The sequence below is a fragment of the Ahaetulla prasina genome, chromosome 2 (assembly GCF_028640845.1).
Source record: "Ahaetulla prasina isolate Xishuangbanna chromosome 2, ASM2864084v1, whole genome shotgun sequence".
NCBI classification, from domain to species: domain Eukaryota; kingdom Metazoa; phylum Chordata; class Lepidosauria; order Squamata; family Colubridae; genus Ahaetulla; species Ahaetulla prasina.
In genome coordinates, this window is record NC_080540.1 from 252,924,085 (window position 1) to 252,949,856 (window position 25,772).

Consider the following 25,772-nt stretch of genomic DNA (forward strand, 5'->3'; position numbering starts at 1 on the left):
TTTTTGTAAAAGATAGCCACTCCACCACCTCTTCGGTTTTCACGATCTGATCGATAAACTTGATATTCTTTGTTTGAAACAATGGAATCAGGGAGGGATGAGTTCAGCCATGTTTCACAAACAAATATAATATCAAATGTACCACTGTTTAATAAGAGGATAAATTCAGGTAATTTGTTAACAATGCTTCTTGCATTTATCAATTTGCATTTAAGATCTGTAGTGATTGGTGTTGAAGAGGTAAGAGGCGTGCATACCTAGTTTTGGATATTAATTGGTTGAGGGTTATGTACAACAGGTGGTTGTATAGGTGGTTGGATGGGTGGATGGATGTTTTGGGTGGTGAGTGTTTGGATGTTGGGTATTTGACTGTTTGTTGAGATGGTTGGTTGGATGGCTGGTTGGATGGTGGTTGGATGGTTGGTTGGATGGCTGTTTGGATGGCTGTTTGGATGGTTTGTTGGATGGCTGTTTGGATGGCTTCTAGATATATATGTGATTGATCTGTCTATATAGAAATAAGTAAGTAAACAGCCAACAAGTCACACTGCATTTGTATCAGTAGCCACCACTACTCATAAATGCATAGGTAAATAAGTGCATTTATGCTAGATGCCAAAACATCAATAAAACCGATATTAAATGCCGTGAATTGTAAGGAAGAAACCATTGCAGTAATGGGATTTAACACTGTGTGCATAATTTCAAAAATCATATTAAGGATTTTTTATTGGCCAGGATAACTAACCAGGATAACTAATCACTGCATGTGGTTAGTATATGCAATTTTTTAAAAATTATATAACATATATATAACATCAGAGTTGGAAGGGACCTTGGAGGCCTTCTAGTCCAACCCCCTGCCCAGGCAGGAAACCCTACACCATCTCAGTCAGATGGTTATCCAACATTTTCTTAAAAATTTCCAGTGTTGGAGCATTCACAACTTCTGAAGGCAAGTCGTTCCACTTATTAATTGTTCTAACTGTCAGGAAATTTCTCCTTAGTTCTAAGTTGCTTCTTTCTTTGATCAGTTTCCACCCATTGCTTCTTGTTCTACCCTCAGGTGCTTTGGAGAACAGCCCGACTCCCTCTTCTTTGTGGCAGCCCCTGAGATATTGGAACACAGCTATCATGTCTCCCCTAGTCCTTCTTTTTGTTAAACTAGACATGCCCAGTTCCTGCAACCGTTCTTCATATGTTTTAACCTCCAGTCCCCTAATCATCTTTGTTGCTCTTCTCTGCACTCTTTCTAGAGTCTCAACATCTTTTTTACATCGTGGCGACCAAAACTGGATGCAATATTCCAAGTGTGGCCTTACCAAGGCATTATAAAGTGGTACTAGCACTTCACGTGATCTTGATTCTATCCCTCTGTTTATGCAGCCCAGAACTGTGTTGGCTTTTTTAACAGCTGCTGCACACTGCTGGCTCATATCTAGATGGTTATCCACTAGGACTTTAAGAATTAAGAACAAGCAATTGTTAACAGAAAAGAACACTCTGCAATCATATGTTAAGATAATCACATTAATTCTGTGAATGGCTTTATAGAGTGGATAAACATTACAAATACATTTTCAAATGAGGCAGACTAGATAAAATAGAAATCAAATTATATGTCTAAGATCAAAACTATTGAAGTGGAATGACAAAAGTACTATTAATTTAACCTGTAGCCTATCTGAATATTGTTTAGAAAAGTTAATCTGCAGATTGAATTTTATTCTGTTCTATCATAGTCAGCATATGTCATTACTAATTTTCAAAAATATAATAATGCCCTCATTCTGCGCATTTTTCCAAACCAAATTATCGCTACAAAATAAGCCCTTTATGAATTGAGCACACTAATACTACACTGTTCAAATGTGAATATTGTTCTTCCCCCTCGTGAATAGAATTCATTGTGAAGGTTGCCACTACACTGTTCATGTTGTTTTATATTTTCCCTTTTTGAGCTAAAGAATTACATAAAGGGAAAAAAACAAATCTTAACTTTATCATAGAGATGACTAAAGATTAGTTTTCTATTTCTGTTTTCTTCAGGGAATCACATTCCTTACACACCCTCTAATTAGGCCTCTTTCCATCTTAGGCTCACTTGGTTCTTCACCAAGTTTGGGGATAAATCCTATTAAGAAGTAAAAAGAACAAAACCTCTTTAGCTTCACTGTTTCATGTAGCTGAAGAACATTTCCTATTTGTCCTCTTCCTTGGTAAGCTGAAGAAGGCTCTTTATTTCCTACTCGCTGTAGATTTCAGTTTTAAGGAATCAGTTATTCTTCAAGCTTGTTACAAAGTTGGCATCACAAGTAAGGAGATGAGGTTATGCCGTCCTGATTTTTAAAGAGAGTTTAAGAGTGCATCCTGTGCATCTTTACTCAGCAGTTAAGTGGCATTGAGCTATAGCTTTGAATCCTAAGTGTACATCTGTATATGTACACACTTGACACACATACGTACACAGAGAGTATTTGCATTAGAAAAACTGTCCCAAGGGTATACAATGCATCCAAGTAGATATATCTATTCAATATGCTTCTTGTAAGCCATTTTTCCAGTAAGCTGCTATAAAAATATATTCTGTTTCCACGAAAAGAAAAAAAAAACATTCACTGTCAAACGGAGCCAGAAACTACTCATTTGCCAATAATCCCTTAGATGCCACTGAGACTGTTCATGAGTAGTTATAGGATTTATATGCAAATACATGTCTAAGTAGATAGTGCACAACAATGATGTCAAAGCAGAAAAACTCATATATCTATCATTTGAAGGGAAATATATCAATTTTCCCAAGAATTTTTGAAAGAAAAAAGAATAATGCAGAAGTTATAATAATGGCTGTTCAAGCTTGTTTGCAAATGAGTCTCTGCTTCCTCCATCCTGTGTTTCTTAATAGATACAAGCCAATTTTTATTCATTGAGTTTCCGAGAAAAACTGTGTCCATGGAATAATGCTCTGTAGGAAAAGCTGAACCATATTATAAGAGCATGTATTCACTTGTCTGTGGCTCCTAGGTTTTATATAGCATGTATTCACTTGTCTGTGGCTCCTAGGTTTTAGTATTATATGTGAATTTGACCGATCTTTCTTCTTTCTAATCAGTAAAAGCTCTGCAATAAGAATTTTCAAAGGAAAACTTGGAGAAAACTACATGTTCCATATCGTGAACAACAGTATGCACAAATATAGGTTATAACGTTAAGCTAATCTGTTTCCTAAATTAAGAAGAGACATGAAAAAGCACTTAAATATAAGTGAAAACTTTTTTCTGTCTCAGGTGGTTTAACTTTTTTTACAGCATAAATGCATGCATGTTTGGAGAGCCTATAAATCTACATGATATTCTTGAGTAATGGATTGCAGCATTAAAGAGCAATCTGTCAGGCAGTGCTGTAACCCAGTTCCTATTCATGCAAGCCTTATTAATGAATGGAGCTGAAAACCGGCAGTGCTAGTTTAGTTGTGCTTTTTGTTATTATGCAGAACTGTTATTTATTATTCCTGCCCAACAAAGCTGAAAATTAGGTTATTGTATAAGTATTTTATTTATCACATTTTGGCTCATTAATCACTGCAGTCCTCAGAATAAAATCTGTGTCAGCTGATCATATTTCTTAGCGACCAAGTATTAATCTTATTTATATATTTGAATTTATTTACTATTATATTAATAAAACAATGAAGTTTATTTGAAATCTGATTATTTATAGAGGTATTGAATTAACTTTTCAGTCTTGGAGTTGTTGATACTAGAAGTGTTTGGAGTTTACTCTGATATTTATTACTCATTTAGTTTACTCAGATTATCATGGTTGGGGAATGCAAGCTCTTTTACATGTTGCTGAAGTATATTTTTCAGGTGTCCCACCAGTGTATGGGAGACTGGTAATTTAGCAACATCTGGAGTGATTCAAGTTATTCATACATATTAAATATCCTGGGAATGAATGAATGAATGTATATATGTATGCATGTATATGTGTGTCTATGTATGTGTGTATATACTGTGTGTGTGTGTGTATTACACATATATACTTACAATATTTTATCAAAATTATATTTTTTAATTTATAGATGGCAGAAGATGCTGCTTTTCCCATTATTATACATGTTTGTCCCTTTGCAGACTGCCTAGCTACTCATACTTTCTGATTTGAAAAATACCATATAAGAAGACTTTCCTCATGGTGTCTTCTTCCTTTAGAATTTAATTGAAGCGATGAAAGCCATGGAAGTTTCAAAATTTTAGAAAATCTGTGAAATAATCTAATGATACTGGAGAATAAAGCAACTCTCTATTTAAAATAAAAACTGCTATATTCCTAGCCCTATGTAGTGAGGTAACGCTGAAACATTCATGAGAATTTCGCTGAAAATTTATTCTCCTTTGGAAAAAAAAATCAAGATCACATTTTTTTCTTGAAACAGATGAAATGGTAAAGAATACAACATTTTTTAAGTATGAAACTTGCTTGTTGAAATGCGTAGCAAATTATATTGGTGCATATATCTAGTATACTGCTGCTGTTATTATTTCATTATAAAATATCTATTACACATTTTGGAGTATAGAGAATGAGGGAAAAAATGCTATTATTAGACAGAGAATTTGGTTCTTTCCACTGGGTAGAAAATAGGGAGCCACGCTGCCAAATGTTTAAGCAGAAAGAAGGCAGAGATGGGAAGGAGGCTATCACCACGAATGACAGAAAAGCTAGATAGGTATGGTCTGCAATAGGTTTACGAAAGAGCAGGAATCTGGATTGAGATGATGATCTCTTCTCTTAAAAATAAATCTAACAATTCTAACCAGATAGTATTGTTAATATGTGAAAATCGGTGTAAAACAGATGAAGGTACAAGAGGATTATTAAAATGTTTAGCTGTTTGAGAATCTACTTCCTACAGAGATAACTTTCTACAAGGTATCTCTATAGGGAGTCTAGATACTCACTGAGGAAGTAGGCTCTCAACCAACTAAACATTTTGAGACTTCTCTTGTTCACAATTCTCATTAATTAATTCATTCATTCATTCATCCGCTGTCTTTGAGTCAGTGTTGACTCCTGGGAACCTCCTGGACAGGTTTCTGCAATTTTCTTGGCAAGATTTTAGAACTAGTTTGCTATCGCCTCTTTCTTAAGGTTGAGAAAGAGTGACTGACCCAAAGTCCTTAGTTAGGACTAAGAATAAATAAGCTTAATGTACCAAATTGGTAAAGTAAAAGTCATAAATATAATTGTACTGCATTATACAATTGCAAAGATAAACTGATTTAAACTAAACTTTGTTAACTATAAAGTTTAAGAAAACAAAACAAAAGAAACTTGATACTGAAAACAAGGTGAAATTCTTTGGAGGAATGTCCCAAAATGAGGAAACCATCAATGAAAAAACCCTGTTTCCAGCTACTATATTTGTACTAAACAGAAAACACACACACACACACACCTTTTTATTGATGGATAGAATCCCTCCCCTCCATCTATCTATAGTTCTAATTTCATCTTAATTTAGATGAATGCAAATTGCTATCAGACCAGTTTTGTTTGTCTTTGAAAGCATATAATAATAATAATAATATAAGAATTAGATGACAATTATGCTAGGAAGAATAGAATTTTTGGCATTTAATTATTAATATATTTACTATTTATGCCAGCCCTTCAAGTAACACAGGCTAGGAAATCAAAGTTATTAATGCTGATATTACTTTTATTGTTAGGTTACAGTAATAACATCTTGTAAGTCGGAATATGTCCCCCCTCTTCATTTATCTTTTGAGAACTAGGGAAGGTCAAAACTCTCAGAGTTTTCTCAAATTACATTTCTGCCTGGACTGAAATTTCTTTTATCTGAACATTGTTTTGCTTGCAGCTCTTCCTTCTGTTCCTCAAGGTTATTCTTATTCCTATAGACTATTAAATATATACTGAAAAAGTTGCTGCTCTCCAGTGTAAATGATAAGTGTTTAGCCACTAATTTTCTTTCCCATGACTATGTTTGATCAGCACTTTTCTTAGGATGTACATGGAAATTGTTGGAGTAGGTAATATACTACTGAGCACTATTTTTTCTGATCTACCTGCATGAAACTTTTGTAATTGTAATTGCTGGAGTAGAGTTAGCATTTCTGGTCAGTGTCTGTTGATATCATCATAAGGCAATGGCATAAGAAGACAAGTAATATTCATTCCTTTACATTTGTTCTCTCTCACAAGTGGTCCATACTATGTAATATTCTCCCATTTTTGTTTCAGTTATCCTGTCATCAAACTGACACTTCCTCGTGGCCCTTTTAGATGTAAGGTCAGAATGCCTCACATTTTTAGATGAAATTTGTCTTGGCATCTGGAAGTTCCTAATGCTGTAATTGCCTCACAACTTAGCAAGTATTTTATCCTATGCAGGTGGCTTTCAGCAAAGGAGGTAGAAGAATTTTTGAGACTCTTCACTAAGTGAAAAACAGCTGTTGGATTGTAATTACTGTTTGTTTGTTAACCATTAAGTCATGTCCAATCCTTTGTGACTTTATAGGCAAGTGCTTTCCATGCTACCCTGTCAAGCACAGGTTTTTCCAGTTGCTGTAGCTACAGTAATTTGTTTTTTGTAATTCTAAAATGAAAGGCATAATAGGATGATCTAGCACCAAAGGCCTATTTCTCTGAATGAAATAGTGATTACCATATTTTTCAGACTATAAGATGCACCGGTGTATAAAATGCACCAAGATTTTGAAGAGGTAAGCAAGAAAAAAAAGTTTTTGCCCTCCCCAGCCCACAGGAGCACCTCCCAAAAACGTGTCCCGTTTTTCGTAAAAACAGGCCTGTTTTTTGCTCATTTTTCACAAAAACAGTGTTTTTGCCCTCCCCAGCCCACAAAATCACTCTGCAAGCCTCTCAAAGCCTCTGCACCAGCGGTGAAATGCTACTGGTTCGCATTGGTTTGGGTGAACCAGTAGTGATAAAAACTATCATCTGAACCGGTATTTCCGACTATTAGCTGTGCTCCACAGTTTATATTTGCTAGAAAGCAGGAAAGCAAAGCTATATTGCGCAGCACAGCTGTTTCCCCCCTGCTGTTCTACTTACCTTCCCAAGCCTCCTTTTTCTGTGCGAAGGGCACCACTGCCCTACACGCCCTGTTTTTGCGAAAAACAGGTTTGTTTTTCGCATAAATGGAACATGCAGGGTGGGGCTTCTGGAGGCCAAAAATGGCTGTATTCGGTGTATAAGACGCATCAACATTTCCACCCTCTTTTAGGGGGGAAAAGTGTGTCTTGTACTCCGAAATGTACAGTACTCTACTCTTCTGTTTTCCTAGCCCTATTCTTGTCTTTCTTTACACTTTTACATGAGACCGACATCCTGGAAAAGACCAAATAATCAAATCAAATTGATCAAGCAATGTGAAAAGACAAAAAGAGTGAAATATTTATTAAAATTGCATCTGGAAAGTTTTAAAATCTCTTACAATTTTGGCCCTAAGAAAATGTTATAACAGCATTACTAAAAAGCCACTGATAAAAACATTTAATCTAGAAATGCATTTAAACAACTGATAAACTTTTGATCATTATATTTTATACACTTATTTGTTCATGTATTTTATTCATAAATTATATATTTTACATAGGATTATGTTTAAATTGTACATGGTTAAGAACTTTTCTTTTTTTAAACCCTTCACTTTTATTGTTATTATTATTGATATTATTACATTCAAAATTGTTTCACAAAGTAGTGTCCTCCTCCACCCCGCCCAGAGCAAATATTGCTCTGGTTGTGTCCTGTGATACCCTGACAGCTGGTAGATGCTCTGAGGCATGCACTATGGATGTGTGGAAGCCTCTTCCAGGCATTATATATAGATACGAAGTGCCTTGATGAGATCTATAGCATTTATTTTGTACTTCATCAAGGCAAATAGGATTGCTTCTCTTGTATGAAATCCCTTGTAAAGCAAATTAATGCGTTTCACACAGGTCTGATATAGTATTCTGTTCCCCTCTCCATGACTAATAATTAGAGGCATGCAGCCTTGGGTTTCACGGGTAGTATGCATAGCATAACACAGCACAGCACATGTGTAAACATGTATGTAGCAGAGTAATGTTACCATAAGTATCAGGACCCCATGAAATGTCTCATCATTTACCAGTTTCCATTTTTGCTTTCTCTTGGATGGATATTTTATGATAGGCAGCTGGTTTATAGGAGCACTTATGACAAGGGCATAATGAAAAGTAACAGATTTTTTCAATATACTAAATACAATTCCAAATGAGTCCATTGACCCAAAATGGTTGTCTTTCCCTGATATATAGTTATTATTGTTAGTATAAAATAGCAACCTTATCAATTATGATTTCATAGTTGAGTAATCTTGGTGAAATAAGTACAATGTGACAGCAACATAAATTATACTATAGCTATAATAGCATCACTACACAGTCATAAATTCACTATATGAATATAACTTGGAATTACACCTGTGCTTGGCATATCCTCTCCTTGACTTTGTCTAGCAAGAGTAATTTGGGGATAAGATTTTATTATAAGACTTGAACATATTTCTCACGGACCACCAAACTTTAAATATTCTTGTTTTTCTACAGAAAGGTTAAATGGTTTTGTAAAAAGTAAGCAGACAATTTTGATATGGCTGGTCTTCTCCAAAGCAAGTGCAAGATCCCAAGAATTCATTCTCTCAATCAGTATATCACCAAACTGCTGCTCAGGGAAAATACTATGCGAAGACTATATTTTTCAAGCAGCAAGTAGAATTTCTTAGTCTACAAAACAAAACTGGAGAAGTATTAATTCTTACTAAGTGATTGAAGATTATTCATGATTTGAGAACAATTAGAAAGTTGTATAAGTTGCTAACTAAATCTAAATAGCTGGAAATAAAGAAATAAATACTAATAACAAGTTTTAGAATAATTGATTTATGAAAATAACAACAATAATAACTTGTCCACAAACATTCCCACTTTATACTAAGAAATAATAAATATTTGAACGTAAAAAATTTTCTAGAACAAATTGCTGTGCTTTATTGGGTGGAGCAAGAACCCTCTGAAATCAGTAGGATTCTAGTTTCAGTGGGATTGGATCATCAAATCAGGTGACTTGAATTACGTTATGTATTCTACATGCCAGTTGTACCACAATTGTGATTGGGGAATTTGCTTACTAACACTGTTATTGCTTCTTATAATTTGAGCAGGTCCCTACTTGTATCAGCCCAAATTTATAAAGGTGGACTTCAAGACTGAGGCTGTTAGAAATTCCATTGAATATATTTAGCACATCTCATGCTTAGGTGAACCAAACCTTAAAATAAATTGATAGCAAAGGGATCATGCTGTGAATACAAGCAACCGCTCTTAAGCATTCTGATTTTACCACAGAAATCATTAGACCAGTGGGTTTCCCTCCCACTGCCCAGGTTCTAAATAACAGACATAATAATATGCTGACATTCTGGATGGATCAGATCTGCTGTGTTAAATGTAAGGGCTTAGAAAGCCGCTGCATGATCAACTCTTGAGAGTAAGATTGCCGATTCTGTATCTTCTTCCATTGCCAATACAACTGAGCTATTCTTCCTCAAGCAAACATAAACCTCCTCAGTGCCTGTCCATAAAAGTGAGGCTTTTAACTAATCAGACTCCCTTAATGGCTAAGGTACAGACGGGGAACAATTGAACCTGCAATTAAGGCTGAGATAGACATGACACTGCTGATGTCAGGCACTGTGACTTAAATAACATTTTCCCAGTAGTCGACTGTGCACAAAAGTGCTGAAAAAGTTGGCAGTGTTTCAGTTGCTTATTATTTATTATGTCATTTTATAGAGGGTTTATTGGCAAAATGCCATCGTTTTCAGCTATCAGCTCCTGTCCATTTAAAGTAAACCATGCACTCATTTTTAAGAATTGAGATATTTGTATTGAGATACACATATCTTTCATTAGTTGATGTTAGGCCTCATCAACCCCATATTGTTGAATGTACATTAGCCTCATACTGTGTGTGCATAGTGGTATAATACATATTGAAGGAGTTATTATCTGACACGTTTGACATAAATAAAATAACTTCAATTACCAACCTAGCAGGAAGTCAATGTAAAGTCCCTCCTTGAAATTAAAAAATTACAATTCAGCACATCTCTTTCTTTTTTAAAAAAAAGAGAAAACACTTTTTACACTAGGTTCCAATGACAAGCAATCAGAAAAGACTCAGGGAAGCATTAATTTATCATCGTGAACCCAGATGAAACAATCAACATTTAAATCCAGAAATGAGAAATAAAGCCTAAAAGAACATTTCATGCACATAGACACACTCTGATGGGCTGTAATTATGGTCATTTAATTGAAAAGCTATAATTAAGAGAGTTTATCATTGGAAGAAAAACAATATATAATGCTTCCTAAACAAAATAAAATGCAAAATATATCTGAGATGACAGGTTTCACAGAAAACAAAAAGGAAATAGGCAACAGTTGCTAACAGCAGATTGATCAGAATTCTTTTCCAGATGCTTATCTGACTTTCACTGTATAAGAATTATATGGAAATATGTGTATACTAATGGAAAGTACAGGACTGAAAGTTATTAGACTCTGTAACCAATTGTTTTATTATTATTATTTTTAAAAAATCCCCCGCTGTTTCCTGTATTAGTTAAGCAGTTAAATTAATAGGCATACTTTGAGCTTTTGAAGTATAATGTGTCAAACTTCTCTGAAAACAATCACATTAAGTCTCTGTCATATGTATCATCTCTATATTTCTGTCTCTATCTCCCTATCTCTATCTATCTCTTATCATCTCTATGTCTATCATCTCTATCTCTAATCTCTATCATCTCTATGTATTTCAATAGTTATAAGTATTTGCTTAAAAAATCTATCTGAAATATATGCAAGCATGAAATAACCAAATTTTGGATAAATGGAGAATGATTAGAAGTTTAATATATTATTATTATTTTCCATTTTGTGTATAGCCTGATATATCTCTCTTTAAATATTATCTTTGAGAGTTTTAATAATAAGAACACTGCAAACTAAAGTAGAATGAGAAAGAAAAAAGAGAAAGGGGGAAATAAAAGAAAAAGCTAGAAGTGCAAAAAAGTAAGAGGAAGATAAAGAAGAAAAAGAAGAAAAACAGACAAAATAAAATATTTAAAAATATATAAAGAAATGGCTGCTGATTTTCACAACAGTTACAAATACAATTATATTGTAACCTTACGGTTTCATCATGATTTTCTCCTTTCTATAACCTGTCCTATCTAATCATCAAAATCATAAATCACATTCATTTTTTTTCATTTTTATGCAAAAGTCCATGAGGGTTTAATCTGGTATTTCCTTAATCGTTCACAACTCATGTCAGTCATTTTTTAATGATAATATCATTATTAATACAGCAATCTCAAATGTCAAATATATTTTTAATTAATTAATACAATTATTTATTCATTGTCTACTTCCAAAACAACTTGAACTGATTTATAATGCAAGGCAGACTAACTATTAAAATGATCAGCAAGTCAAATTAACTAAGGAAGCTGAAGTAGCATCAGCATCTCTATGTTCATACTGGTAAAAAAATCTTTAAATCCTTTTTCAATGCTTGGAGGTGGGAACATTCCTTATTTTGGGCGGCTGGTTGTTTATCAATGTGTGTGTGAAGTATGGACATACTCAAACAAATGACAGTGGTGTATAATTTTAAAAAGTCTGTTTTTAATATCTTGTTTAAGCAGATTTCAGGAAACAGTAAGTTGTCAAGTGGACAGAAAAAAATGCACAATCTACTTTCCCCTTTCTGTGATGAGAAGAGGGGAGAAATACAGAGATTTTTTTTAGCAAAAGGAACAGTGATACCAGGGGTGAAATTCATTCCCTACCGTTTCGCAAATGTGCATGTCGTCCGGGCATGCGTAAAGCCATTTGTGCATGTGCAAAGCCTTTGCATGCACAGAGGCTGAAAATCATCACAAAAAAGGGATGTCATGACATCCGGGTGGGTGGGTGGGTGGGGCTTTGCGCAGTTGGCCCTACCCTATTGCGCAATCCGGATATAACCAGCTGAATTTCAGCTCTGAGTGATACATCTGCCAATTATTATCCTAATCAAAGGGCTTCACTTCTGCAAAGCTGGATAGATTTGGAAATTCGAATTACAGATTACTCCAGAGTTTCAAGACTGTTTCTTTCACATTCAATATAAGAAAAGAAAGGTATAGCAGTTGAGTTTGCATGTCTATATATAATAATTATCCCTCTGTCTGTTTCTTAAATAAGCAAGCATACATCTTACTCTGGCTTTCCTACTACAACAAAGATTAGTAAAGCAGGTAATAGAGGTTGATACGATTCCTTTGTTTATTAAAAAGAAGCCAGGAGTGCCATCTGCTTACCAAGCATATCTCCTCTTGACAGCTTTTTAAATATTCTTTTTTTTAATGTTGCCCAAATTTTGCTGAGTCAGGGAATCATGGAAAAGGTACTTTAAAATACCCACTTCTCTTCTAGGATCCTGTTTGAAGCCATCCAGACTTGCTTGCTAGTAATCTTCCAATTTGTGTGTGTGCATGCGTGTGCCAGTTTCACTATAATAGTTATATTTCCTTTCCTGATTTTATATATTCAATATCTTTTGCTTCCTCCATTCTTTTACTTACACCTTTTCTGTGTATTCTATAACATTGCTTATACCAAAATGAAATTGTATGAAAGGTATGTAAGAGTACACATGCATGCATCTGTATTTGTATGTCTGTATGTATGTGTATATATGCAAAACTATGTATGTAGAAGAGTCAATGGCTGGTATAGTGAACTGCCCAAAGGAGGTCATGGATGCTGCTGATGCAGAAGCTCCTCACAATATACAGAGGTTTCCACCCCAATTCCAACACCCGAGACTGTAAAGCTGGAAAAATGATGGGCAGGGTCTGACGAGTGTCAAAGCCATTGTCCTGGATGAAATTCAGAACAACCAGGAATACATCAATAAGACAGTACCAAAAGCTGAACTGCTGAGAGACTGACTGATATAGGAAGAAGATGAAGCAGAGGAAGTACCATGGCAAGACAATACCCTTGATCTTGGGATGGTTTATCATCAGATAGCTACCAGTGGCTGGAAAAGACTAGAGTAAAAGACAACATTGAAGCACTGATCATTACAGCACAAGAATAGGCACTATGTATCAGATCGGGGTGAAATGCTACTGATTTGGACCTGTTCAGGCAAACCGGTAGTAAAATAATGCTACCTGTTCAGACGAACCGGTATTTCCGATGATCAGCTGTGCTGCACGATTTATATTTGCTAGGAAATCCTGCTTTCTAGCGAATCTAAATCACACAGCACAGCTGTTCCCCCCCTCGCTGTTCTACTTACCTTAGAAAAGGCTTCCTAAGCCTCCTTTTTCAGTGCTGCACAGTAGCACCTACAGTGCACATGCGCGTGAAGCGTGTGTTTGGCGTGCATTTGGCACACACCACGCATGCGCATGCATAGCAAACTGGTAGCGAAGTGGTAGACCTCGGAGCATTTCACCCTGTACCAGATCCATAGAAATAGAGGTCTACTATAGTAGACAGAACTCAAGGTGCAGACTACACAGAGAGCCTCAGAAACAGTTTGGTGGCAGAGTGTAAGATGTAGGCAGGAACAGCATTCACTGAATGGCACAACTAAATAGCTGGCATTATGTACAAATACATCTGTGCAGTGTTTGATTAGACCTTCTCAAGTCCAGATGGGAGATTCCACAGAAGGTCATGGAGAATGACATGATCCTGTGGGACTTCCAGATCCAGACAGACAGGTAGGTACTCACCAATCACTCAGATATCATGATAGTAGACAAGGACTAGATGATAGATGTAGTGGTGCCAAGTGACAGCAACATCAGGAGGAAAGAGCATAAGAAGCTGGTGAAGTACCTAGGCCTGGAAGAGGAAGTAGAAAGAATGTGGAAAGCAAAGCTCAAAATGATCCCAGTGGTGGTAGGAGACTCAGCCTGTGACTATAAGGTGGGAGAATGACCCCAACAGATACCAGGAACAACAAAAGAACACTGTCCAGATGAGGGCAGTGCTGCAAACAGCTAACATACTGTGCAGAACCGTCAAACTTCCAGGCCTCTGGTAAGGAACCTGAGATTAATTAGGGATTGAAAGGGAGTTTGTTTGTTTATTACCTACATATGTCAAGAGAGCCAGCTGACAGAACGGTCACTGAACCATGAATGATGAATATCCAAACTAAATAAAAGAACAATTGCACCTCAGTCCAATAGTGACTTGTTTAGAGAGGTCATCAAATCTTTTCAGAATAATTATTCAGTAACTACTGGATTTTAGCGTGATGGTTGACAAACTGGATGGAAGTTTCTTAATGTGGGTCTGAGAAAAGCTGAATCAGCATTGCCTTGAATAAGCACAAAATCCTCCAAAAGCCCATGGAAAGCATAACTAAAGTCCTTCCATCTATTTAATCACAGAATGGAGGAGGGAGAGCAGAAGTAGTTATTTTTTCTTAGATTCTCATTAATTTGGAATCCTTATAGTTGTATGACATAATTGAAGAAAAGTTTTATCATGGTTATTTCTAATGAGTTTCTACCTTGCACTCTCATTATTTTATATTATAGTCCCCTAAAAGAGTTGATTGAAGAGTCCATATCTGCTTTCTGTTTCATTGGAAATATTGTAATTTTCTTTATTTCTACTCATGAATCATGAACACTGGGCTTACAAGGTTCATCTTAAATTAATTCAAAGCCATTTTTGTGCAAATGACCAATTACATGGCAGGTGCCACTGAATATTATTTTATCAGAATAAAAATATGCTGGATTTCTTTTGCTGTAATAATACCACCAAAACATTTAGAGGATTGCCATAAAGGGGCTAAATGGAATCTAATAAACCAGATAAGCAAAAATATGAGAAGTAAAAAAGAGGAAACGAAACAAAAACATTTGTCAACAGAACTTGGTTATTTCTTAAAACAGGTGGTAAAACAGCTATAAAAGCAACTTCTCCCTTATACTTTTCTATAATTCATATCTGAGGTTATTTCAACAGAAATGAATCAGTTCCAATCAAAATTCCCCTATCTTCAACTGGCTGCTCCTATAGGCAGAGGATAATTTTGGTAATTTCTCCTAAATCCCACAAACATCAGAGCCATCTTGTATATTCTTCTAGAAGATGGATGAGCAAGCTGTGTTTTAAAGCGCTAAGCAGTTTAGGCTTAGGATACCTAAAAAGACTTTTGTATGGAATTTTGTCTGCATATTAAAAAAAACCCACAGGGTTAGTATTAAGGTAAAGGTAAAGGTTCCCCTCACACATACGTGCTAGTCATTCCCGACTCTAGGGGGCAGTGCTCATCTCCGTTTCAAAGCCGAAGAGCCAGCACTGTCCGAAGACGTCTCTGTGGTCATATGGCTGGCATGACTCAACACCAAAGGTGCACGGAACGCTGTTACCTTCCCACCAAAGGTGGTCCCTATTTTTTCTACTTGCATTTTTTATGTGCTTTCGAGCTGCTAGATTGGCAGAAGCTGGGACAAATAATGGGAGCTTACCCTGTTACATGGCAGCACTAGGGATTCGAACCGCTGAACTCGAACCTCCGAAAACAACAAAATGCCTTATGCCACCAGACTTGAAATCCTGGGATTAGAAAATTTAGAATTCCGCCGACTCCGACATGACCTGTGTTTAACACACAGAATCATCTATTGCAATATCCTTCCTGTAAAAGACTACTTCAGCTTCAATCGTAATAATACAAGAGAAAACAATAGATTCAAACTTAATGTCAACCGCTTCAGACTTGATTGAAGAAAATATGACTTCTGTAACAGAGTTGTTAACACTTGGAACTCACTACCTGACTATAGTCTCTACTCAAAATCCCAAAAACATCAACCCCACTTCAAGGGGCTGGGAAGTGGCTCACCAGGCTAATGCAGCCTGTTATTAACACACAGCTGCCTGCAGTTACAATTACTGCAGGCAGGAGTCCCACCAGGCCCAAGGTTGACTCAGCCTTCCATCCTTTATAAAGTAGGTAAAATGAGGACCCAGATTGTTGGGGGGGCAATAAGTTGACTTTGTATATAAATATACAAATAGGATGAGACTATTGCCTTACACAATGTAAGCCGCCCTGAGTCTTCAGAGAAGGGCGGGATATAAATTCAAATAAAAATAATAAAAACAAAAAACAAAAAAAACCCCCAAAACTGTCTACTATTGACCTCACCCCATTCCTAAGAGGACTATTAGGGGCGTGCATAAGAGCACAAAAGTGCCTACCGTTCCTTCCTATTGTTCCCTTTCATTATATCAAATTAACATAGTTGTTGCATACTTTTGCTTATATCAACAATCTCAGCATCTTAGCCCCTGAGGCACCGCGTCCCTTCTGGGGTTAGTATTATATGTTTGTAACTGGTTAGAATATATGAGAGGGTTTTCTCAGCTGTGACATCTAATTTCAGGGACTTCCTGCCTGCATAGTGTCGTTTCCTTAATGAACAAACTTTTTATCTGCATGTTGGTTAATTTTGAGTTTTACTTTGTATTAGTGTTTAGATTTTTTTCCTTTGAAAAATGAAAAACACAGCATATTTTGATGGGATGAAATTATGGAAATATGTCAGTAATGAACATGTGTTATATTTTAGTCACAAAACTGCAGCAACTAATAATCTTTATGATTATAATTATAGTGTAAACTCAAAGTAATTATATAGCCAGACATAACTACAGAAATAAAATATATGAGATACAGTTTATAAATGATTTTTTAAGTATATCCGCTAAATAAATTGCACATAAAACATTATTGCACTGGGGATATAACACAGATTTAGAATATTACCGTCTAGAAGACAACTCATAACTTTTCTTTAGAGATGTAAAAATGAGCATGTAATAGATGTGTGTCTATCTAGTCTTGGCAATGTATCAAAACATTGAAAAACTTGATATCTCTTAGATGAGTTAAGATCAAATAACATTTCCTCCTCTTTTTTTTCCTAAGGGAGGAACTTTTGCAAGCTGGTGTACCAAAATATCCATATCCCGATTACCTTACACGTACTGATATAGAACTAAGGAGAATCATAAATGCTCAGGTAAGATTGGAGATTATATTGGAGATGTATATTTGCATTGCTGTAGCCACAAACTGATAATCTTTATCACTATCAGTAAGTTTCAGGAACTTCTGAATTTTGGGAAATAAACTTGATATTTTTTAGAAATAATGTATTATAACCAAGTTTTAACTATGAAATTTTGATATATTTATGCATATTTTTAAGAATTGGAAAAAGTTGTCCTACTCTCAACCAGTATCTTGATTGCAGAAAATATGACTTCTGTAACAGAGTTGTTAGTGCTTGGAACACACTACCTGACTCTGTGGTCTCTTCTCAAAATCCCCAAAGCTTTAACCAAAAACTGTCTACTATTGACCTCACCCCATTCCTAAGAGGTCGGTAAGGGGCATGCATAAGAGCACAAACGTGCCTACCGTTCCTGTCCTATTGTTTTCTTTTATTATATCCAATTAATATAGTTATTACATGCTTACGCTTATATATATATGCTTATATATAATATAGTTACTTTCATGCTTATGCTTATATACTGTTATGACAAAATAAATAAATAAATAAAATAAAATAAATAAAAACAAATGACTTATCTTTTACAGGTTATAGAGCATAATAATAAGGATTTCAAGCCCATTAAATCTAATATAACTATTCTCAAGGCCATTTATTTTTTGGCCTTCCGTATGGGCTCTGTCTGCCAGGTGCAGGGAAAAAAGAAAGCTAAAGAGATTATTGTAAAATAGGTTATGAAAAGATCTATCCTTCCCTTCTTATGCATTAATAATTTCATTGATTTTATATATGTATCAAATTGGTGTTGACTCTTAAACACATAGACTTTCTTATGCGAATATATATACACTACTCATATCACAGCATAAGCAATTTGAAATGAATAGATGTACCTATGAATTAGTCTAATAGGGAACATTGTTTAGATATATGTTCTTTACTTAAGCTACTTATATATAGTTCTATCCCATGGGGAGAAAATGTTGAGTGACTGCAGGTGCTATTTTAGGGTGCAATGCAGTCTGACTCTGAAATCAGTCTGTCCCATATTTTAGAAACTACCTATTAGCCAATGGGAAATTTGAACATTATTGTCTCGATTTTTAATGAATCATCAGAAGGTTCAACAGATATGCAGTTCAAACTCACAGCGTCAAGGTAGCCCAATTCAACATACAAACATTCAACTGTTTTACACAGCCAATTAAGTAATATGTGAATGATAGTTTTTGCATATTTATACAAAAATGCTGAAAATTATCTTCAAAAGGGCCCCCTGAAAATTATTATTCTGAATGTTCTCTTTTATTTATTGGAAACACTAGATATATTTTATATTTTATTTATTTATTTATTTATTTATTTATTTCGATTTTTATACCGCCCTTCTCCCGAAGGACTCAGGGCGGTGTACAGCCAAGTAAAAATTCAATATATAAACATTAAAAAGAAGTTAAAAAGAAATATTATAATGTGGCCGAAATTTTAAAACAGTTTAAAATCTTAAGACATAAATACCCCAATAAAATTTCAATCCAGTCCCGCTTGAATAAATAGGTGCGTTTTCAGCTCACGCCGAAAGGTCCGAAGATCAGGCACTTGACGTAAACCGGGGGGAAGTTCATTCCAGAGCGTAGGAGCTCCAACAGAGAAGGCCCTTCCCCTGGGGGCCGCCAACCGACATTGCTTGGCGGATGGCACCCTGAGAAGGCCCTCTCTGTGTGAGTGTACGGGTCGGTGGGAGGCAAAAGGTAACAGTAGGCGGTCTCGTAAGTACCCGGGTCCTAAGCCATGGAGCGCTTTAAAGGTGGTAACCAAAATCTTAAAGCGCACCCGAAAGACCACAGGAAGCCAGTGCAAACTGCGCAGGATTGGTGTTACATGGGAGCAACGAGTCGCTCCCACTATTACCCGCGCAGCTGCATTCTGGACTAGCTGCAGCCTCCGGGTGTACTTCAAGGGCAGCCCCATGTAGAGAGCATTGCAATAGTCCAAGCAGGAAGTGACAAGGGCATGAGTAACCGTGCATAAGGCATCCCGGTCAAGGAAGGGGCGCAACTGGCGCACCAAGCGTACTTGGTGGAAGGCCCTCCTGGAGATGGCCGCCAAATGATCGTCAAACGACAGCCGCCCATCCAAGAGGACACCCAAGTTGCGCACCCTCTCCGTTGGGGCCAATAACTCGCCCCCCACAGCCAGCTGCGGCTGCAGCTGACTGTACCGGGGTGCCGGCATCCACAGCCACAAATGATGATATAGTGCCATCATTTGAAGCTAGCATTTTATATTCAAATATTTTAGATTACAATGCTTATAGTAGTCAATATCTGGTATGGCATTTTAAAAATACTATATTATATATACTATATTATATTTTCATTGCCAAATTCCTATATCAACATGACAGGAAATTTAAACATTAATTGAATTTGAAAATGTTTTAAATATTTGTTATAGTTTTATTTACATTCCCAACTTCAGAATGGTAATTATTGACTTCTACATATGTTTTATTGTATATTGACCTATTGCATATCATTTTGGGATCCATGAAAATTATTTTCCTTTTTAGAACCATGGAAACAGGAGAGCTGGAGGGTTAATTAAGAATAACAGATATGTGCATCATTAAAGAGATATCGTGGCTTCCCGAAAATAAGACCCTGTCTTATATTTTTTTGAACCATGAAATAAGTGCTGGGCCTTATTGCCATGCGCTCAAAAGCCCGATTGGGCTTATTATCAGGGGATGTCTTATTTTGGGGGAAACAGGGTACTTATTCTAACTTTTTATACTATATACAATACCTTCTGTTCATTTGATAGTTTAGGTTTTTTTGAACTATGAGAAATATGTGATAAAGAAAAAGTGTGTGTGTGTGCGTGTGTATGTGCGCATGTGCTTGCGCATGCTTTGCACCATGGTAAATTATTTCTGTTTCATATCTTCTTAATGTTTCAGAGGCCTGGTTTACACATAATTTCAGTGATAAATTAGATGAACCTTTCATGTTGTTTGTTCCCATACCTTCTTTATGATTATGCTTGCAAGAGAAAAAGAGGGAAGGGAAACAATGAATGCAAATACAATTTTATCACTGATTTGATGGCACATAATGAATCAATACATCTTCCACATTAGTATCATACATACTTACTGACCTCTCGTGTGTTTGATTCCTTTATAAACAAATATGGCCAATACAATCATCCTAATTGTGGAGGGAAATGCAGCTGTAGGTATGAGTAGCATGAGTAAAGGCACATCCACTCATTGCCTTTGCATATTTCCAAAGATCAGCTCCATCTGATACATACAATCTCACAATATCTTCTGTGTTTGACAACTGAGCTGATTTATTTCCAACTTAGTTGTAGCATATCCAGGATTACACTGAAGGTTATTTTCCATTAGGAACACTGAAATTCAGCTGAATTTAGAGCCATTTCCATCTCTTACTTCACTCTGACACTTGATCTCAAGCCAGGTTCTCTCTCTGTAGAGGTCAGAGAATTAAGTTTTGTAGCAGTTTCAAATTTAACCAAAGGATAGGGACTTGTTGACTTTACAGACCCCCTTTACTGTGCGTGTGGGGAGCATGAGGAATCATCAGAGAAGCAAATATAACATGAGCTGAAAATGTAGACAAGCTGGGGCATTCTTTGTGTTTATTATTTATTTATTTATTTATTTATTTATTTGATTTGATTTTTATACCGCCCTTCTCCCGAAGGACTCAGGGCAGTGTACAGGCATAATAAAACCGACAATACAATATACAAGTTTAAAATACGATTTAAAAAACTTATTTAAATTAGCCCAGTGATTAAAATTTACCATACTAAAAAAACCCCGTTTAAAATTAATAAATTTAACATTAAAATCCCAATTTAAGCCAGCCCCGCGCGGATTCTGTATTGATACAGTGTTTCTGTATTGATTCTCCAGGGACAAAGCAATAATGTTGTTTACAGTATTCTGAGATTTGCAAGAGTAATTGGATAATTTCAGATTGTTCTGGATAGATTGGAGTATTGAGATGGTGGCGGTATGAGCTACTGTTTCAATAAACATGGCCTTCATTCTTGCCATCTTGTGAAGAACTGTCCAGGGCTTCCCATCTTTCAAAAGTGTTTAAAATCCATTATTATTAATCCTATTTCAGGACTGAATGAAGGAAATACACTTTTACTGGTTCATTAATTCACCAAACAAATAAGTGCATTGAAATGTATTTTATAACCCCATGATAACCAGCACAAAATGCCTAAAAGCTTCCAGTATTTCAGTAGGAGAGACATTTTATTATTTAAGATTAGTCTGTCCACAAAATAATTGGATTGCATTAATATTAAATTGCATCCCAACAACAGTTTTCTCAGAATGTAAAATCTCACTGTATAAATTTTCAGAGCATTTTACTTCCTTTTCTTTAAAAAAATCTATTAGTTTTTTATTCTTCTATTTGAATCTAATCTGTACTTTTCTCTTAATAATGAAATAATTATGAGTTGCCGTTTTTATACTTAAGACCCCATCTTCTGCCACCATTTGCATTCTAACATTTTCTACTCCCATAAAGAAAGATGGCTTTGTGAAATATTTTATCATATTAATTTTACATGCTAATACTTTTGTATTTGTTTAGAAATTGCTTATGGAATTCAGGAAGTCCAATGTTTAGTAGCTTGCCTTATCTTCAAGGTCATTTTAACCGGAAGGAGATGTAGGAGCAAAGGGACACATGTGAGAAACATAACTGTGTTATGTTTACATACATATAATTAACCCTATTAAGTGATTAGTCCTACTCAGAGCCAATTTTTGAGGTTTTTATATATTAACAGTGGAATGTTATACCTTGAACTAAAATGCACACAGGGAAACACATATTTGATCATGATACTTGATAAAAACAAATGATATGTGCCATCTATGTAAGCATTAGAAGTTATGTTAAAATGTCTTTGGGAAAGTTGCTGGCTCTCACTGTCTAATGAATGTTTCTTACTTGGTATAAACAAAATAAGAATTGGATATATTTTTTTTGAGAACTGTAGAGATTATTACTAATTATAGGCCATACCAGAGAAAAGGTGAAAGTAGTATTACAATAATATATTATTTCCCAGAAAACATTTTTTCTTCTCAAATTCAGTTATCTTTTCCCTGCTTTCTGAATATTTTTAATGTCACCACCAATAAATTATATAATTTAATAATATATTCTAAAGTTTGATAAAGTACTGCAGCCACACCTTGGTCATTTTTAATATTTAAGATAATAACAAGGGAACATCAAAACAGTGATTGCTTCTCAGCAAACATCTACTTTTTTCCCTCCAAAACAGTCCATTTAGTGTGGAATATGATAAAATAATGCATTCAGATACAATTAATTATTGAGTATTTTCACTGAAAGATCATGAGCTGGAAAACAGCATGCTTGTTAGTTCATAGGGAGTAAATGTGTTACATTTCTTTCATGATGTTGACAGCATGCAAGCTGTGTATATCTTTCCCTTTCAGGTAGTAATGGCAGGCATATTGGGGAAGCTGAATAGTTCTATTTCAACAGTTTCCCAGACATTTAGTATTATTGGCTCCAAAGAGTTCAGTTTTAAAATGAAATGATGATGAAGATGATACGAAGTCGTATGTGAAAATATAGTATATATTTGGTCCTTATATCTGTTCTTCAAACATTTTATTCACAAGTTGTCAGTCACTTAAGCAATATCTTAAGAGATATTGGAAATACATCAACCTTAGCTTCATGCGTTTTCAGGTTAACCAGTTGCACCTAAAAGATTGCATACTCTCTACACCAGGGGAGTCAAACTCACATCGTCACAGCAGTGTCATTTGATGTATCGGGATTGTCCCCCCCTTCACTAAACCAGGCGTGGGTGTGGACAGCACGTGACGCTTCTGGCCTGTGGGCTGGGGGTTTGACAGTCCTGCTCTATACGCTATATAATACTAGCTCCTGCTTCTAAAATGTTACTATCTCTAATCCTGTTAATATCCATTTCCTAATTTCTCATCTATTATCCATACTACAGTATCTGGTGAATGATTAAAACAAAGTTTTGTGTTTTTATGTAATGCCAACATCTCTATTAAGTAATGTTATTTTCGTTTATTTATTTATTTGCAACAGTGGAAAAGGGAATTGCAAATCAGGCTTCAGCTAGAAGAGAAACTCCAAGAGTTAGAGCGTCAAGCAAAGCAAAGAGTGGAAGAGGAACACTTCAGGCAAATAATGATATGGCGCTTAGAAAAGCTGCACAAGACAACCAAGCCGTATGAACTGCCCTTTAAACGTGAAGACACACAAGCAACAGAAGCAAGCAGCAGCACTCAGCTGTCAAATGTATAACTGTCAGAAACATGGAAACCAGCTGTGTAAGAAGATAACTACACCCTAAAGGCAAATATATGTATTAAAGCTTCTTTCTCCCTCTCATACACTTTTTTTTTTTTGAGTTAAAGCCCTGCAATATTGAGTAATGAAGTGTGGATAAGAAAGTGCTAAAGCCATAATTGCTGCTGTATTCCTGATTGCAGTTGCTTCTCCAACAGTTTTTCATTGTGATGTTCCACATGTGTGTTTATAAGAATAAAATTATATCAGAAATCCTATGTGGGAAGTTAGACCAGCTTGAGAGTGTTTTTGCATATAAACACAGAAGATGAGGAAAAGGCGAGGCACTGCCTCTCATCTTAGCAAGGCAGCTCAGCAAGAGCTTCCAGGGGCTGCTTTTCAATTAGAACACTCACAGCCTTCAGTTTCATAACACTGATACTTAATGATTAATTGAATTGTCTCCCATGAAATACGGGGAATCTTTTTCTGGAATAATAATTTTCTGAAACTAGTGTTTCTGGATTACGTTACGCCTTTGTTTTTGTTATGTTTTGGCATAGTTGGATATTCTAAACAATGTCAAGAAAAACCACCTGAAAATTACTTAATAATACCTTTAACTAATGGTCTCTCTGTTGCCATTAAATCCTTCCTAATCTTATATTCTCCTCTCATTACTTTTTATGCATTTATCCATATTTGTATGCTGCCTGTTCAAGCAACTCAAGGCATATTCTCTAATGTATAAACCTGTTGAAAGCAATATCATGTCTTCTGGTGTTCATTTTTCAAGAACTCTTTTATACTTAATTTCTGTGCACACATTTGAAGTGATTTTTGGACAAATTATCATGTTGCTCTAAAGCTTCTCACAACTTCTAATACTACATTACAAATGACAATAGCTACAGTTTGCCATAGTATTTCTTCTAGATATTTTAGAATAGAATAGAATAGAATTTTATTGGCCAAGTGTGATTGGACACACAAGGAATTTGTCTTGGTGCATATGCTCTCAGTGTACATAAAAGAAAAGATACGTTCATCAAGGTACAACATTTACAACACAATTGATGATCAATATAGCAATATAAATCATAAGGATTGCCAGCAACAAGTTATAGTCATACAGTCATAAGTGGAAAGAGATTGGTGATGGGAACTATGAAACGATTAATAGTAGTGCAGATTCAGTAAATAGTCTGACAGTGTTGAGGGAATTATTTGTTTAGCAGAGTGATGGCCTTCGGGAAAAAACTGTTCTTGTGTCTAGTTGTTCTGGTGTGCAGTGCTCTATAGCGTCGTTTTGAGGGTAGGAGTTGAAACAGTTTATGTCCAGGATGCGAGGATCTGCAAATATTTTCACGGCCCTCTTCTTGATTCGTCCAGTATAGAGGTCCTGAATGCAAGGGAAGTTGGTAGCAATTATTTTTCTGCAGTTCTAATTATCCTCTGAAGTCTGTGTTTTTCTTGTTGGGTTGCAGAACCGAACCAGACAGTTATAGAGGTGCAAATGACAGACTCAATAATTCCTCTGTAGAATTGGATCAGCAGCTCCTTGGGCAGTTTGAGCTTACTGAGTTGGCGCAGAAAGAACATTCTTTGTTGTCCTTTTTTAATGATGTTTTTGATGTTAGCTGTCCATTTGAGATCTTGCGATATGATAGAACCCAGAAATTGAAGGTTTCTACTGTTGATACTGTGTTGTCAAGTATTGTGAGAGGTGGAAGTATGGAAGGGTTTTTCCTAAAGTCTACCACCATTTCTATGGTTTTGAGTGTGTTCAGTTCCAGATTGTTTTGGTTGCACCACAAGGCTAGTCGTTTGACCTCTCGTCTATATGCGGATTCGTCATTGTCTCGAATGAGACCATGTATTAGGTGTAGTACATGCCATTGTAGGATCATATGTAGAAAAAAACGTAATGTACCAGCAGGTATATTTGAAAGCACACAAAGTTTTTGCCTCATGTTTCTTCTTGAGTGTGTCTATGCAAGAGAATCCTGTCAATCTCCAGTTTCACATTTTCAGAAACATCTAAAGATCTTTACAGAAGAAGAGTGAGGCAGAATGGAAAAACCTGCCATATCTTTTGACAAATATGGTATTATCCTTGTTTTCCTCAACTGTATTTGGCAGCTTTATCATGATGAATAGGTATCAAGAGACAATCTTGAGTATAACAAGAATAATAAACACAA

At 35.7% G+C, this 25,772-nt stretch overlaps 1 protein-coding gene across 1 annotated transcript in view; it reads left to right on the top strand.

Moving 5' to 3' along the window:
• Positions 1 to 24,381, top strand: part of TMEM232 (transmembrane protein 232) — a 120,400-nt gene extending 96,019 nt beyond the window's left edge. The window contains exons 12-13 of the mRNA XM_058168078.1: positions 17,110 to 17,203; positions 23,365 to 24,381. Coding sequence (XP_058024061.1) covers positions 17,110 to 17,203; positions 23,365 to 23,583 — 313 coding nt within the window. The 3' untranslated portion in view covers positions 23,584 to 24,381. The remainder of the gene's footprint in view (positions 1 to 17,109; positions 17,204 to 23,364) is intronic.
• Positions 24,382 to 25,772: the final 1,391 nt, after the last annotated feature.